General features: G+C 45.9%; 1 protein-coding gene across 2 annotated transcripts in view; it reads left to right on the forward strand.

Annotated features, from left to right (window-relative positions):
- The window catches only part of NEDD9 (neural precursor cell expressed, developmentally down-regulated 9), a 297,774-nt gene extending 283,992 nt beyond the window's left edge, over window positions 1-13,782 (forward strand). For both annotated transcript variants that reach the window (XM_082638858.1, XM_082638857.1), the window contains 5 exons: window positions 5,110-5,211; window positions 5,698-5,799; window positions 6,406-7,632; window positions 9,203-9,292; window positions 11,477-13,782. In XM_082638858.1, coding sequence (XP_082494984.1) covers window positions 5,110-5,211; window positions 5,698-5,799; window positions 6,406-7,632; window positions 9,203-9,292; window positions 11,477-11,986 — 2,031 coding nt within the window. In that variant the 3' untranslated portion in view covers window positions 11,987-13,782. The remainder of the gene's footprint in view (window positions 1-5,109; window positions 5,212-5,697; window positions 5,800-6,405; window positions 7,633-9,202; window positions 9,293-11,476) is intronic.
- Window positions 13,783-16,875: the final 3,093 nt, after the last annotated feature.

The raw sequence follows: 16,875 nt of genomic DNA on the forward strand, positions 1-16,875 counted from the left end.
AGGTGATAATTCTTCCATGGTGTCTGATTTCTCAACTTTACCTAACATTCACCCTGCTTTCTTGGCCACCCCACTTGCCCAGTGCTACCATGCATGGCTGATAAGACATGTCCCTTATCCCATGGGTCCCACTCATCCTAGAGCTGACTTACCTGGAAACCAACCTCATCCTCTATAGGCAGAGCTGTTTAGTGTCCTCTCCAGATCCACACCAGTTTGCTTAAGAAAAGCCTTGAGTTTTCCTTTAGTTCATTAATATATTCAGTCGATACGTTTATCCAAGATCTACTATATTCAAGGCACTGTGCTAGGCCCTGCTGTTTATATACAAATGGAGGAGAAATGGTCTCTGTCTCCACAATGCGAAGAGAAGAGAAGAGATGGTCTGAAACAGTGAAACCTCAAGGGTTAAGCAGTGTGAGAGATGTATATGCACACGCGGAAGGTTCCAAGGACGGAGATATTGTATCTGTCTGAGGAAGGCTTTGTGGGAGAGAGACACTCAGGTTGGCCCTGAAAATTGAATGAAGTTTGCACATGAGGAAAGAAAGATGAGCATCTTGGACAAAGACACAGTGTGAGTGAAGATGCAGCGGCTTGGCATGCAGGGCACCTATGAAAAATGGAGTGGTTCAGTCTTGCCAAAGCATAGAGCTGGTGAAGAGCTTTCAGGTCCTGCCCTCAGACTGAGGAGGCAGGAAGAAATACACAGATGAAAGCAAGGACTGGGCACCCTGGGGGCCAGAGACGTGTCATTTGGCCAAGATGCTCTTTGAAATATTTGAGCCAATTTCCAAAATCAGACATCACATAAAAATCCAGATTTCTTTCTTTTTTTTTTTTTTTTTTTTTGCGGTACGCAGGGCTCTCACTGCTGTGGCCTCTCCCGTTGCGGAGCACAGGCTCTGGACACGCAGGCTCAGCGGCCATGGCTCACGGGCCCAGCCGCTCCGCGGCATGTGGGATCTTCCCGGGCCGGGGCACGAACCCGCGTCCCCTGCATCGGCAGGCGGACTCTCAACCACTGCGCCACCAGGGAAGCCCCCTTCTTTTTTTTTTAATCATTTAAATTTTATTTATTTTTTACACAGCAGGTTCATATTAGCTATCTATTTTATACATATTAGTGTATACATGTCAATCCCAATCTCCCAATTCATCTCACTACCACTCCCCCCTCCAGTTTCCCCCCTTGGTGTCCATACGTTTCTTCTCTACATCTGTGTCTCTATTTCTGCCCTACAAACCAGTTCATCTGTACCATTTTTCTGGCTTCCACATATATGCATTAGTATACGATATTTGTTTTACTTACTTCACTGTGTATGACAGTCTCTAGGTCCATCCACGTCTCTACAAATGACCCAATTTCGTTCCTTTTTATGGCTGAGTTAATATTCCATTGTATATATGTGCCACATCTTCTTTATCCATTCATCTGTCGATGGGAATTTAGGTTGCTTCCATGACCTGGCTATTGTAAATAGTGCTGCAGTGAACATTGGGGTGCATGTGTCTTTTTGAATTATGGTTTTCTCTGAGTATATGCCCAGTAGTGGGATTGCTGGGTCCTATGGTAATTCTATTTTTAGTTTTTTAAGGAACCCCCCTCTGACTTCTCATGAAAATTGGAAAGATCTGGCAACACAGGGAGTATTTTTTCAGGATGGTGTTTGGCTGGAGCTGAGGACTGACTGCCCCCTTTCAAAAGAGGATGAATTCTGTGCCCCCAACACAGGATCCCGGCTTACCTCTCCCTTCACCCGGCCTGCTCAGCCCACAGGCATCTAAGCGTAAGGCTCTGGCTCTGCTACGGGTGCAAACTCAAGCCACCTGAACGTGGAGACACGAATGACCGACCCCGGGCCTCTGTCCCAGGCCTCTGACTCTCACACCTGACGGTTCTCAGCGTTCCTAGCCCTCGTTGCTACCCCAGACACAGACTCCCTTTTCAAATTTCAGCACACACGGCTCTCAAAACTATGAGACTCAGAAGTCTTAACAGCATCTCTAAAAAGCTCGTGCTGCCAGAATCTGAGACTCAAAATGGTGTGACTCAAAGTGTGTGGGGTGGGGTAAGTCATGTTTGTTTGCTTGGTTTTTTTCTACAAGCGGAATTGGTAGAGAGCTAACGTGACCCCAGTCTCCAGGCTTTAGATCCTCCCCGGCCGGGGTCCGGCCTCCGAGGTTTACTCCATGGACTCTTCCCTTTCTAGACGTCTAGAGTCTGCCCTTCTCTGCTTTGTGGCTCTTCTCAAAGTGCCCACCTTCAGACGCTTCCATTACTTGACCAGAACAGTATACTAACGTCCAAGGAAGGCTGGATTCCTCATCTGGACAGAAAATCCATATTTGGAAAATGCAAATCCTCTGCAGGGGAACCAGGAAAGTAGTCGGTCACAGAGCCCTGGGGAGCCCACGGTTCAGCCCCCTTTGTGGCAACGCTAAAGAACTAAGAGGTCAGTTTGGTAATTCCTAAGGCTAAGCCCTTATTACTATAAATAAATATGCAGAATGAAAGGAATGCAGGAAAGAAAAACAAATGGAGGAAACAAGGAAATGAAAAACCTGACTTGATTTCATTGAGAAAATTAGTTTTTAAGATGCCCTTTGTGTAGCAATTACATCAGTGCCTTGCTGTGCAAAATGCCCAGGAGATTTCTTCCCAAATGTACATCCCCTTAGCTAGACCTTGGTGTTCCTCATAGGCTGAGGTTCAGTAATCCTGGGGAAGTAGAAAGGTTTTTGTGGACTATGTCAAGCAGGAAGAAAAGGCCTTATGAACCACAAAACTAGATACTTTGTAAGGTACAGAACAGTCAGCACTTTCCTCTGAGGAGAGAACACACAATTGGCATGAAAGTGACCCAAGCAATGGGGTAAGGAGGAGAAGTAGAGGATGTCCAGCTCCTTGTTCTCTGAGGCGCGTCACAAAGGGGCTCACTATGTGCCCTGCCTGTGTCTGACCAGATGCACAACCCCAGTCCCGTTTCCATGCCATTTGTGGACCGATGTGAATTGGATAGTAACATCAGGATGCTGGCATCGGGGAAGGTTGTATTTTGTTGGCTTTTTCCCCCTGTGGTTTTCACCATCTGTTTCTTTTAATGCATAAACAAGGAAAATGACTGGTTTGGAATGCAAAGTTTTTTAAAAACCAGATGACCACAGGCATCCTCTAAATGAGAAAGAGAGAGCACGCGGGGGGTTCTGTGACATTTGTCAGGAAGTGAGACCTTAAATACTGGGAAGCATTCATGCTCCCTGCCAGGGACGATCTGCAAAGGCAAGGCAGAGCCTGGCTGGCGACCCGCCTTCCTGAGGCTGGGCCTTATGTTTACATGTCACCAAGCGCTATTTTCAGATACTAGCGCCACCCCATCTATCTCCCAGCCCCGCTCCCTTTTTTAAACTAAAGATGAAACCCGTCTGCTGGCCTTCAGCACAACCAGCCTTGGTTTTCCATTAGCGTTATTACTAACTTGGCAACCTTGGATAGAATCCACTCTTAGAAACTTGTAGACTGAACAAAAGCTGCGCTGTGAGCAGGTTCTATTAAACAGCCAAAACAGAGAGCTATAAATAGAGGAGCTGATGAGATAGACCAAGAGAAGATACTTCATTTCTCTCCTGGACAATAGTGAGTGAAGAAAAAAATTACATAAGGGCCTTGGGAACACATTGTGTCTTTCTTGAGCAAAGAGCATCCTGCTTTAAAAAGGAAGATTTGCTCTGCACAGTACAGTAGCCACTTTGTAAAGTGGTTCTGTATGTTGCATGCCAACAAACCTTAAAGCAAGAGATTCCTTTTTTAAACCCGAGGCAGTGGAGAGATTGGATGGGATGGTGGCTGCATACTAATCTCTTTTACCTTCATTGCAAGCCATAATCAGCTACAAGCACCAGGGATTTAAAAGCAAATTGAACCCGGGCATTTAGAGCCCCCAGGGAGAAGGGCATTGGTGCATTTGGCTGAGTTCCACCCATTTCGGGGTAAGACGGATATGAGCATTTTTTGCATAGTTTTGCAGGCAGCCTGACGCCAGAGTTTTCACATTAGAGAAAGGATAAAAGATGATGGTTTCTTAGGGAACAACAAATTCTTCCTAATTTGCAGTGTCTGTTCTCACAAATGTCATGAGCAATACTTAGGTGGGTGCTGTTAGCATTCGGGGACAGGGGTTAGGCAGAAACAAGACCCTAGTCGTTTAGAAGCTTTGGGGGGATTAAATATATTTTCAGAGGAGTTTAAGTTCCAGTCGTTTCTCTACCTGTGCTTAGGACACAATGAAGTGTGTAGATACGAAAATGCGAGCCTGTCGGGTGAGATTTGTTTCATTGACATTGGTTCCAGATGCTCGAGCTGCGATGACTGTACTTGACTTTTGACATCACTTGGACGTAGGTACCGTCTGGATGTTTGCTTCCCCGGTGGAAATGGGAAAATGATTAGACCTCAACTCTCTTCCTGGTTGGCTCCCAGACTCAGTATTTCATGTGTTTCATTCGTTAAAATGAAAGCTCCTGGAGGCTTCTAAGGGCAGCACTGTGTGAGCCTTCATAAAAGTACTCTAGTGGCCTATGGAATTTTAGTTATAATCATAATAACGTCAGATGAAGAGGCTTCCTGGGGAAGGTATGAGAGGAATTTTAAGTGGCTGAACTCTATTTACAAATAGTTTCAGAGCCTTTTTTTTTTTTTTTTTTTTTCAAATGCTGTGCTTTTGATGCTCCAAAGGGTTGATCTAGGACTTTCATAATTCAAACATGATTCTCCTTTCAAGTACCTTTTGGGAATTCAGACTTTATCTGACTAACTTTGAGGTGATTTTGTTACCATGAGGAATGGGGACAGAGATATTTCAGGGAATGGTTCTTCACTGGGATTCAAGAGGAATTGAAAAGTTTACTGGCCTGGTGTCTCCTTCCTGGTCTCCTTCCTTTTGTCTCTTCCCTCTTTCTGTGTGTGTGTGTGTGTGTGTTTTGTGGGGTTTTTTTCTTTCTTTCTCTTTAGTCGGGTGAAAGATGAGGGTGGAGTGTCTGATTAGGAGGCTAGGAGATGCCCTCAGGACTCGGCTTGGAATTTTACCCGTGTCTTCCTGTCCACAGGTGATCACACCGATGAGGACAGGCCATGGCTATGTGTACGAGTACCCATCCAGATACCAAAAGGACGTCTATGATGTCCCTCCTTCCCAGACCGCTCACGGGGTGTGTACCAGAAATGTGGTCACTGGGGGAGAGGGCAGCTTTCCTTCAGGGCTACAGAGGAAAGGGAAGTTCACAAAATATGTACATGTCATGTGATGCTTTATTTAGGTTGTCTATTCAGGGGCCAGTTTAGCCAATGGTATTTAAGTTATGTTTTCTGGATTTGCTTTATTAGGGAATCGAGGCTTTGATCTAACAAAGCTTTTATTGCTTATCAATTTATCAGGCAGCGTAAAATTTAAGCTACAATTTAACATACAGTGTAGACAGTTTACCTAAGATCATTTTTATATTCAATCTAAGTCAAAGAATACAAAATTGAAAGAGAAAAATTCCATCAACCCTTTATTACATAGAATTCAGCCGAAGAGCAAGGGAACACATAACCTGGTAAATAAATCCGTCATTAAAAGCTTAGTACATAAAAAAATGACAAGTATAAGACATTTCCGTGCTGGGTAACCCTGGTGGGGTGTTTCTCTTCAGGTGTACGACATCCCACCGTCGTCTGTGAAAGGCCCCGTGTTCTCAGTTCCAGTGGGAGAGATAAAACCTCAAGGGGTCTATGACATCCCTCCTAACAAAGGGGTAAGTGAGCTACTACAGAGCAGCAAAACACTGTGTGTGTGCGTGTGTGTGTGTGCGTGTGTGTGTGTGTGTGTGTGTGTGTGTGTGAGATGTCTATATAGGGTGTCACAGCTTACTCAGGCCGTATATATATATATATATATATATGGGTGAACGCATTGGACTCATTCCGCTCAGGAAGTACAGTCATCCTGATTCTACAGATGAGGGAACTGTGTCTCAGAACACTGAAGCAGCTTATGGGGCAGCACACGGCTGACAGGTCCGAGAGAGACTCTGGGCCTCCTGACGCCTGGCCCGGGCTGCTCATGCATCGTCTGCCCTCCCAGCCTGCAGCAGCTGAGGAAGGAGACCCAGGAGGTGCTCAGCGGTGCAGGCCCAGGAGAGCAGTGCAGGCAGGAGGGGTCCACGCAGGGCAGCGTGGAGGCCAGGGGAGGATGTGCTTGTCAAAGGGCGGGGGAGGTGAGGGCAGGGAGACACTTAGGGGTGGAGGGCGAGCGAGAGGGGGGCAGCCCCTGGCCCTCATCCTGATGTACCGCTCAGTTTCCGCACCGTCACGTGAGCCAACTGAGCGAATAACAGCTTCGCTCTCCACTTGCTTTTCAGGGATACGCCATTCCACCCCCTGCCTGCAGAGATGAGGCCGGGCTTAGGGAGAAAGAGTACGACTTCCCCCCTCCGATGAGACACGCCGGCCGGCCCGACGGCAGACCCGAGGGCGTTTATGACATCCCCCCTGCCGGCACCAAGCCCCTGGGGAAGGACCTTCACACTAAATATAACGGGGACGCCGCAGCGGAGCTGGCGCCACGGAGACACCAAAGCATTTCCCTGAGCCAACCGGCCCCGCAGCTGCGCCAGCCGGGGGGCTCCCAGAGCGACGCCTATGATGTCCCTCGGGGGGTCCAGTTTCTGGCACCGCCAGCAGAAACCAGCGGGAAAGCAAACCTCGAAGAGAGAGACGGGGTTTACGACGTGCCGCTGCACAGCCCGCCGGACGCCAAAGGCTCCCAGGATGTGGTGGACGGCATCAACCGGCTGTCCTTCTCCAGCACCGGCAGCACCATGTCCACGTCCTCCACCGCCTCGAAGGAATCTTCGCTGTCCGCCTCCCCGTCCCAGGACAGAAGGCTCTTCCTGGATCCAGACACGGCCATCGAGAGGCTCCACCGGCTGCAGCAGGCCCTGGAGATGGGCGTCTCGGGCCTGCTGGCGCTGGTCACCACCGACTGGCGGGGCTACGGGTACATGGAGCGACACGTCAACGAGGTCCGCGCCGCCGTGGACAGGGTGGAGCTGGTCCTCAGGGACTACCTGCACTTCGCCAAGGGGGCCACGGCCAACGCCTCTTGCCTGCCGGAGCCCCCCCTCCACGGCAAGATGAAGCGGGAACTCCAGAGGCTGCAGGACTCCCATCAGATCCTGAGCCAGAGCGGCCACGCCTTGAACGAGTGCGGCTGGTCCCTGAACGCTCTGGCCGCCAGCCAGCCCCACAACAGATGGGATGACCTGGACCGGTTCGTGATGGTGGCAAAGACGCTGCCCGACGATGCCAAGCAGCTGACCGCGACCATCAACACCAACGCGGAGACCCTCTTCAAGCCGGGCCCTGGCAGCTCGCATGGGAAGGGCGGGCCTGAGAGCATCACGAACTCCGCTGAGTGCCCACACGCCGGCTCCCAGGTGCAGCGGCTGCACCCCGGGGACCACAAGGCTCCAGCCCTCAACAAGCCACTGCCCCCAAGCCTGGGCAAGGACCAGCCCCCTGACTGTAGTAGCAGTGACGGCTCTGAACGGAGCTGGATGGATGATTACGACTATGTCCACCTCCAGGTAAAGAAACACACTCCTAAGGCACCTACATGCACACGCGGGGGCCTGCGGCTAATGCCTATAAGGCTGGTAGCTAGACTGCCAGAGCCGAGACCAAGGTTAATGTTCAGAAACATGATGAATGGTTCACAAATTGGAGGCAATGTTGTCCAGTAGGAAGAATACTGGCCTGAGAGTCCTGAGTCCTCTAGGCTTTTCCGTGACACTGTGTCACCAACTTACGTAACCTCATCTCACTGCCTCATTTGCAAAACGAATGAAGCACAGGGTTGGATTGGATCTGATGGATACGTCTCAGGAGAGCCGGAGGAGACTCCCCAAGTAGTGGGCCCGCAGATAGACATACCACCTCCACTTCTTTTTTTTTTTTTTTAGATCAGGTTAATTTTGAGTAGTGGGGTTTTTTTTTTTTTTGTCATCTTTATTTTTTTCTTTTTTGCTTTATAACAAATTTAATCAGTTATACATATACATATGTTCCCATATCCCCTCCCTCTTGCGTCTCCCTCCCACCCTCCCTATCCCACCCCTCCAGGCGGTCACAAAGCACCGAGCTGATCTCCCTGTGCTATGCGTCAGCTCCACTTCTGTTGGCACTTCATGATACGGCTCTGCACAATACTTTGCGAAAAAAAGTAGGGTGAGGGGTGTTTCACGGTTAAGGAAAAAGATTTGAAAACCTCTGAATTTCTAAGGTCCCTTCAGCTCTATACTGTGTATGTGTATGTGTGTAGAATTACTCACAGAGAAACTTAACCGCACCATAGGCTTACCTTGAAGAGCACTGGGCATTTGCCAATTGACCTAGAACTTAGCAGCGTATGGAAATCGGGCCGTCACAGTCTGCGTCCTCCAAGGGGAAATCCCACCAGGTGGACTCGGGATCCTGAGAGCTTGCCCGTTCCCTTCGGGGGATTAAAACATTCTACAAGATCCATTACTTAGAATTTGCTTTACTATCTTATTCTGCCATTCTTTTCATTTGACTGACAGCCGCGAAGTATCCTGAGGATTATGACACACAGTTCCTTTGCGTACAACTGGGGGGCGGGGATCAGAGCCACACCCTGTGCTGAAGAAACGTATGGGGAGAGAGCAGACGGAGGCCTCCCGCCCTGACCCGGCTGGCTGTCCAGCTCTGCCTCTAGGGAAATGCGAAGTTGGTGTAGAGGATGGAAAGAAACTAGAAACACAATGTGGACCACGTTCAGACCCCCGTTAGGAGGTGTATGGGTTTGCATATAACCTATTAGAAAAGAGCCCTGAGAAAAAGTACCACTTAAGGAGGTTTGAAGGGGGCCACGGTTAGCCCTCCAAAAATGGTAAAGTGGAGCGGAGAGCATGGCACCCCACATGCAAGTGGGTTTTAGTTTTCAGTTCTCATCCGCACAGTGACTCTGGAAGTCTGGCCGAGAAGCCCTGCCTGGGGTTCACAGGGCCTAACTGGGCATGCGGGAAATTGCCAAGGCAGTGGAAAATGGAAGAGTATTCACGTGTCTGTCAATGAAATTGTTAGCATAAGCAAATCCTAGTGGTGACGTCATGTTTTCTTTATGTTGGAAAATAATAGGGTAAGGAGGAGTTTGAGAGGCAACAGAAGGAGCTCTTGGAAAAAGAAAATATCATCAAACAGAACAAGATGCAGCTGGAACATCATCAGGTACGTTCAATCAGAACAAAACCTACTTGGTATTGAAAAGATTTCCCACTTAATACGGAAAGTGTAACGTCAGAAGATCATGGTTTTGATCCTCCCAGTACACTTTGGCATAAACAAGCTCCAAGGCACATAATAGGGTATAAGAACAAAGAGAAGGTCTGTGGCCTTAGTAATCTAGCTGGGTGCACCTGGACTATGTCCAAATACAGGTTTTCCAGGCTAAGCCTGTACATCTAACATATTAAGACTCTTGGGCTAAGGCAGTTGGTCTCAAGGGGTAAGATGCACTCAAGCTGGCCCAAGCAAACGGGTTTTATAGTAAAGCCACAATAGGGGAATCCGAGAACAGAAAATGAAGATAGCCATGTCTTAAAGAACTAGGACTGTCAATGTCCTCTCCTTCCTCTACTAACTAACTTTGTGTCTCTCTAAATTGACTTTCTTGGCCTCTATTTTCTGGCAGTTTCCTCTGATTATCTACTCATTTGGCTCCCCTGTAACTTTACGGAACCCACAGCTGGACACTCAAAGCCTTTCTTATATATAGTTTTTCATCTCAGCTTCCTCGCTAATAGTCAGCCCCTTCTGTGGTTTATCAAATTCCCTAAAAAAGAGTCTGGGCCATTATCTATCTGTCTCTATCTATCTCCCTCTGTCTCTGTCATCTCTATCTCTATTTCTCCCCTACTACCCAAGCCTATGGCTTGGCTGTTCTTGGTCCAGTCTAAGGGGAGGAGGGCAGGATCCAGTGTTTTCAAAATATATCCAAGTCCATTTACTAAGGGCTTTGGGCAAGGCAGTTTCATTCAAAAGTTGGGCATGAGTGGGGCAAATAATGATGGGTATTGCTAATACAAGGGCACAAAAATAACAAAGAAATGGATTGAGGATTTATAGGCCTTTTAAGATGAACTGAAATGGCGTGTAGGGACATGAAATGACGCACTGAACTCAGGAAACCAGAGCTCTAATCTGCGCTTTCTGGCCAACCAGTCACATGACCTCAGGCAAGCCACTTAACCTCCCTGAGCTTCGACTATTTCTCTATAAAATGAGAAAGTCCCTCTCCCCTCCGACCTAATGAGATGATATATTTATGAACATACTTGGAAAAGCATAAGCTGAATATCTTGAAGCATCGCCCTGTATCTGTTTATGTTTGCTTTGGCATTTGGCCAAGTAAGACTGCAGGGCTTTGGGGAACTTGTTGAAATCCTAGTAATTCCTAAGAAGAAAACAGAGTCTACAGAAAAGGAAAGCTCGCTGTGCACTTCTCAGGGGAGAAGCTGGGTGAGGTTAACCCTGCTCAGACTCAGCCCTTTTTCAGGGCAGAAGACTGAGTCCTAAACTCCGGTCACAGATAGATAGTCCTTGCCTGTAAAAGAGAGCCTCTCCTGACACTTGGTGCAATCGCTGGAGATTATTATCACTGCAGTTTAAATAATACACCAGCTGGGGGCAGTGAGGAGAGAAGGCAGAAAGCGAACACTGAGTCTGTGCTTGTGTGAGGCCCCTTCCTTTCGACCGCTCTGGGGGTCTAAGTGTTCTGATGCACAGCCTGCGTTCAGATTCCCTTAGAGGAGTTCTCTTCCACAGCGCACATTATTTATATGCAGTAGTCTACCCTGTCGTGCTGGATAATGACATTTATAAATCTGGACAGAAAGAGTAGGAGAAGTAGAACAGGGTCATGGATTGTCATTTATCTAAGTGCCTTGAAGGGACAAAGTCAAGGCTTTCCCCCAGAAGGAGCGAACCGTCAGTGACTGGCCTGACAAAGAGATCCCTGCGTTTCCTTTTCCCTGGCCACCACTCAACATTTAATAAACATTTACCTAGAGTCTCCATTATACCAACCACTCTTCTAAGCACTTTGCAAATATTAACTCATTTAACCTTCGTAAAGGTGTAGGTAACAGAGCTGGGTTTAAACCCTATGCTGCCTTCCAGCCTGAGGACAGACGAGACCAATTGTGTCAGAGCTGGAGGATTCCTTAGGGATCCTCTTTGTCAGCCTGTACAGGTCACAACTTAGGAAAGCCAGGCAACTGGACAAGTCTTGGCCTCTAATAAGCACCTCGCACTGGGATGAAGATGCCTGCGTTTTAACTGCAAGCCCTGGTTAATTTCCATTTCGGCACACCGCCGCATCCTTAACAAACTCGGCTTTTTCCTTCCCTGCAGCTGAGTCAGTTCCAGTTGTTGGAACAAGAAATCACAAAGCCCGTGGAGAACGACATCTCCAAGTGGAAGCCCTCCCAGAGCCTCCCGAGCACCAGCAGCGGCGTGGGCGCCCAGGACAGGCAGCTTCTGTGCTTCTACTACGACCAGTGCGAGACCCATTACATCTCCCTCCTCAACGCCATTGACGCCCTCTTCAGCTGCCTCAGCTCGGCACAGCCCCCGCGCATCTTCGTGGCACACAGCAAGTTCGTCATCCTCAGCGCCCACAAACTGGTGTTCATCGGGGACACGCTGACGAGGCAGGTGGCCGCCCAGGACGTGCGCAACAAAGTGATGAACTCCAGCAACCAGCTCTGCGAGCAGCTCAAGACGATAGTGTTGGCGACCAAGACGGCCGCGCTTCATTACCCCAGCACGTCCGCCCTGCAGGAGATGGTCCACCAGGTGACCGACCTGTCCAGGAACGCGCAGCTCTTCAAGCGCTCTTTGCTGGAGATGGCGACATTCTGAGAAGAAGAGCAGCAAAAGAGGGACTGACGTGGGTTACTGAGGAAAACTGGAAATACTCTCTGGTTTTTGTAAATCTTATCTATTTTTGTAGATATTTTATATGAAAATGAAATATTTTAACATTTGATGGGTTAGACGACATTCAGAAATTCAGGGAACTCTAGGGGAACTTTTTTTTTCCTGCGTGGTTCTTGCGTACACATCTAAGCATCTAAGACGTAAACTGTAAACTGTACAGAGTCCTGTCCGTGTGTGTGTGTATGACTGCGTGTTCATGTTCGTTCGTAGATGTTTGTCTGATACATTCCATTGAAAACCATGACTCAAGAAGCACCTTAGTAAGCACCTCCTAATGCTGCATTTTTTTTTAGAAAACATACCAGCTGGTTGTAATATTGCTCTACATATACTCGCGATTGTTCTGAGCCTGTCACTCCCAAGTCTGGGAAGCATAGTATATTTGCAGGTGTGCGCCTTCCAGTAAGGAGGCATATGCTATGCCTTGTTTTTGTTTTTGAAACCCCTTCCAACACTGGCTGTCTTGGGCACGTTATTGCAAGATGCCTCACTTCTGGTTGAAAAAGCCCTCCTAGAGAGAAAGTTTCAGCAAGTATATGTTAATCCAAACTCTGACATGTTAGGTGCTGGAGGAGTGACGCATGTACTTAGGGGCCATGTCCCCACTTAGGGTTGTTTCAGCGTGGAGAGGACATGTTTCCACAGGGCTTCCTGATCACTGGCATTTATGAGTGACTTGGCCATGCGATTTTCCAAAGGATGTTTTTAGATTTGCAAAAAATATATTATTTGCAGCAGGAATTCATAAAGACACATCAGACTATGATCATCCACAAAAGGAAGGATGGTCCCATCTGCCAGTTGTAAGTAGGGCCTTTCTGACTCTCAACATTCCCTTAGGTGCTACCCCATTACCTGAGGGAAACTGGCCAGTTCCTTGATCACCTAAACATTAGAGCCACCAGGCCACATCCCACTCTAAGAGAATCCGGTGCTTGATCCTGTACCCTCCCTAAAACGTGCACATGCAGACCCAGCACTCAGAGCAGCTGTATGGAGCCCACCTAGGCGTTACAGCTCTGGCCAATGACCCTGTGCACACTGCCCACCACCGTCTCCCAGCTCGGCACAGCATCCGTCCATTCCATAGTCTGTCCTCTCGTACCTGCTGGGGTTGGCACAGCACAAACACACCACAAGCCATCAGATCATCACACTTCTTACCCCGGGGGGTAAATGTAGTCACATACTACCAAGTCAAGAAGCAAATTACGATTTATCAGTCCAGTTTTCGTTTAATGATGCTATTCCAGCCGATTGGAAAACATTTTGGTTTGCAATATATGCCTTGACTTAATTGAGCTTGCTTGTTTTAAACAACCAAATCATTGGAACAGGAAAGGATTTAGGAGAGAAGGATGCATGATCTAAGTGGGATACAAAATAATCAGTGGAACTTACCCTAGAAGTGCTTTTCAGAACCACCACTCTTGTAGTTCTTGAAGTTCTGCTCTGCCAGAAGAAGCTGTATCGTTACAAGGAAGTGTGCGCGAAGGAAGAAGCAGGTTGCTGAAAATCAACGAGGAAGAGGTTGAAAAGTGTCCTTGTAGATTTCATTGTATAATGTGCATTTCTTAGGAGATGACAGACTTGAGCAAAGTGGTGACGTTTCACGTTTCCCAAACCAAAATGTTCAATCTGTATTACTCTCTTTCCCACATTGTATATACAGGCTATTTTTAAATCATTAAAATTTTAGATGTCTGTTTTCATAGGCATTGGGTTTTCTTTTCCTCTATTTCTTTCCTTGTCTCAAAATTAAATATTAGCTTATTTTGGCACTCCTAATATAGAAAGTTAAATTATGGTGATTTTATCAATATTATAGATCTGGATTTTTGAGTAAAATTGAGTGCTATTTTTTCATTTTGCATCATTTAAAGAAAATTCTGGAATCTGTGAACATTACCAAACCCAAATATCTGGAACAAAGCTGCTCTTCACCAGAAAGCCTATATGTTTAAATGATGGGTGGAATGATTTCTGCTATCATAATATGGATGTTACTATTCACATGGTTTTAGAATCAAAGGGAATTGCTCGATTCATTCTAGAATGGACATCAAGAAATATTTAAAAGAGAACTATATTTGATGAAAATAAGACATTCGTAACCACATAAATTATTTTTAATGCTTGGCCCACTCTTTCACTCTGGTATCCTACTGAGAGTTACAGATAAAGTATCTGAATATACCTTGCATATACCTTTTTCCCACATCTATAAACATTTTCAAAGAAAGTGTCGAGGTACTTCTTGGGAAATGGAAAGTCCTTTGAAAAAATGGCACCAGAACAACTAGATCTCTCCATGGAAAAAGAATGAATATTTACCTTACATCTTACAGAAAAATTAACTCACATGGATCATAGCCCTAAACGTGAAACTTAAAACTCTCATACTTCTAGAAGAAAACACAGGGGAAAAATCTTTGTGATCTTAGGCAGACAAGGGTTCCTTAGGTAGAACAAAAAAGCATAAATAACTTTAAAAATTGATAAATTGGACTATCAAAATTTAAAACTTTTCTAAGAAGACCATTAAGAAAACAAAGTTAACCAACAAACCAGGAGAAAATATTTGTACCACATACCTCAGCCAAGGACATGTATCAGAATAAGGAAACAAATAACTAAATTTTTTAAAATAAATTTATTTATTTATTTTTTGCTGTGTTGGGTCTTCGTTGCTGCCTGGGCTTCTCATTGCAGCGGATTCTCTTGTTGCAGAGCACGGGCTCTAGGCACGCAGGCTCAGTAGTTGTGGCACGTGGGCTCAGTAGTTGTGGTGCATGGGCTCTAGAGTGCAGGCTCAGTAGTTGTGGTGCACGGGCTTAGTTGCTCCGCAGCATGTGGGATCTTCCCAGATGAGGGCTCGAACCCGTGTCCCCTGCGTTGGTAGACAGATTCTTAACCACTGTGCCACCAGGGAAGTCCCAATAACTAAATTTTTTAACCGGGCAAAAATTTTGAACAGAAGCCTCACAAAAGAAGACATGTGAGGGGACTTCCCTGGTGATGCAATGGATAAGAGTCCATCTGCTAATGCAGGGATCACGGGTTCAATCCCTGGTCCGGGAAGATCCCACATGCCGTGGAGCAACTAATCCCGTGCGCCACAACTACTGAGCCTGCGCTCTAGAGCCCGCGAGACACAACTACTGAGCCCACGTGCCGCAGCTACTGAAGCCCACGTGCCTAGAGCCAGTGCCCCACAAGAAGAGAAGCCACCACAATGAGAAGCCCGCGCACCACAACAAAGAGTAGCCCACTCTCACTGCAACTAGAGAAAGCCCGCGTGCAGCAACAAAGAGCCAACGCAGGCAAAAAATACATAAAATTAAAAAAAAAATAAAAAGGAACAGGTAAAATTAAAAAAAAAAACGTGAATAGACAATAAGTAAATGAAATACAAACCCACCAAATAGAATCATTAAAGTTAAAAAGATAAGCCATACCAATTGTTGATGAGAAAGGGGAGCAAACAGAGCCCTCATACACTGCTGGGGAGAATGCAAAACAGTACAAACACTTTGGAAAATAGGTTGGCAGTTTTAAAAAGAAAATTAAATGTATGCCTACCATAGGACCTAGGAATTCATCTCCTAGGTATTTACCCAAGAGAAATAAAAGCATATGTCCATATAAGCCTTGTATAAGAATGTTTATAGCAGCTCTATTTGTAATAGCCAAAAGCTAGAAACAACCCAAATGTCTATGTGAATGAAAAACCATTGTTACATATCCACACAATGGAATACTATACAGAAACAAAAAGGGGAAAAAAAGTGAAACAAAAAACAACATGAATGAACCTCTAAATTATTATGATGTGTACAAGAAGCTAGACGAAAAAGAGGACATATAGTATGTTCCATTTATACCGAATTCTAGAAAAGGCAAACCACAGTGACAGACAGCAGATCAGTGGTTGCCAGGGAAGAGGAGTGGGGGGAGGAGTACATTACCAAGGGGCTCAGGTAGCCTTTGGGGAATGATGAAAATGCCCATTTTCTTGATTGTGGTGATGGCTTCACGGGTATATGCATGTCAAAACTCATCAAATTGTACACTTGAAATGCATACAGTTTATTCTTTGTCAATTATTATTTTTTTACGTAAATGGTCTAAACAGGACAATTAAAAGTCAGATTTTCAGACAGGATTTTTTTTTTAAAGCCAGACTAAATTATATGCTATTTAAAAGATGCCCAATTTAAGTAAAAATAGATAAGTTAAAAACAAAGAGAGAGAAATATACCATGCACATTCTAATTTTTAAAAAGAAAAGCTGGAGTGACTATATCAGCTGACAAAGTAGAATTCAGAACTTGGACAAAAAGGGGAATGTCGTCGTGAAAGGGTCAGTTCATAAAGAAGACAAAAACATTCTTAAATTCGAATGTACCTAGTCATAAGGTTCAAAATATTATGAAGCAAAAACTGATAGAACTGAAAGGAGAAACGGAAAATCTGTAATTACAGGTGGAGATTTAGATACTATCAGTACTTAATAGAACAAGTAAACAAAAAATGGTAGTAATTGGTAATAATTGGAGTTCTCTGGAACTCCCCTACATTGCTGGTAGGAATGTAAAACGGTACAACCATTTTGGAAGACAGTTCGGCAATTTCTTATAAAGTTAAGTATACACTTAGCATATAACCCAGCAATTCCAAAGGTATTTAGGCAAGAGAAATGAAAATGTATGTTCATTAACAACAAGGGCCTACTGCATAGCACAGGGAGCTACAGTCAATATCTTGTAATAACCTGAAAAGAATCTGAAAAAGAATATATATATATATAT

Source organism: Mesoplodon mirus (genome assembly GCF_964341445.2).
Source record: "Mesoplodon mirus genome assembly, chromosome: 12".
In the NCBI taxonomy this organism is placed as follows: domain Eukaryota; kingdom Metazoa; phylum Chordata; class Mammalia; order Artiodactyla; family Ziphiidae; genus Mesoplodon; species Mesoplodon mirus.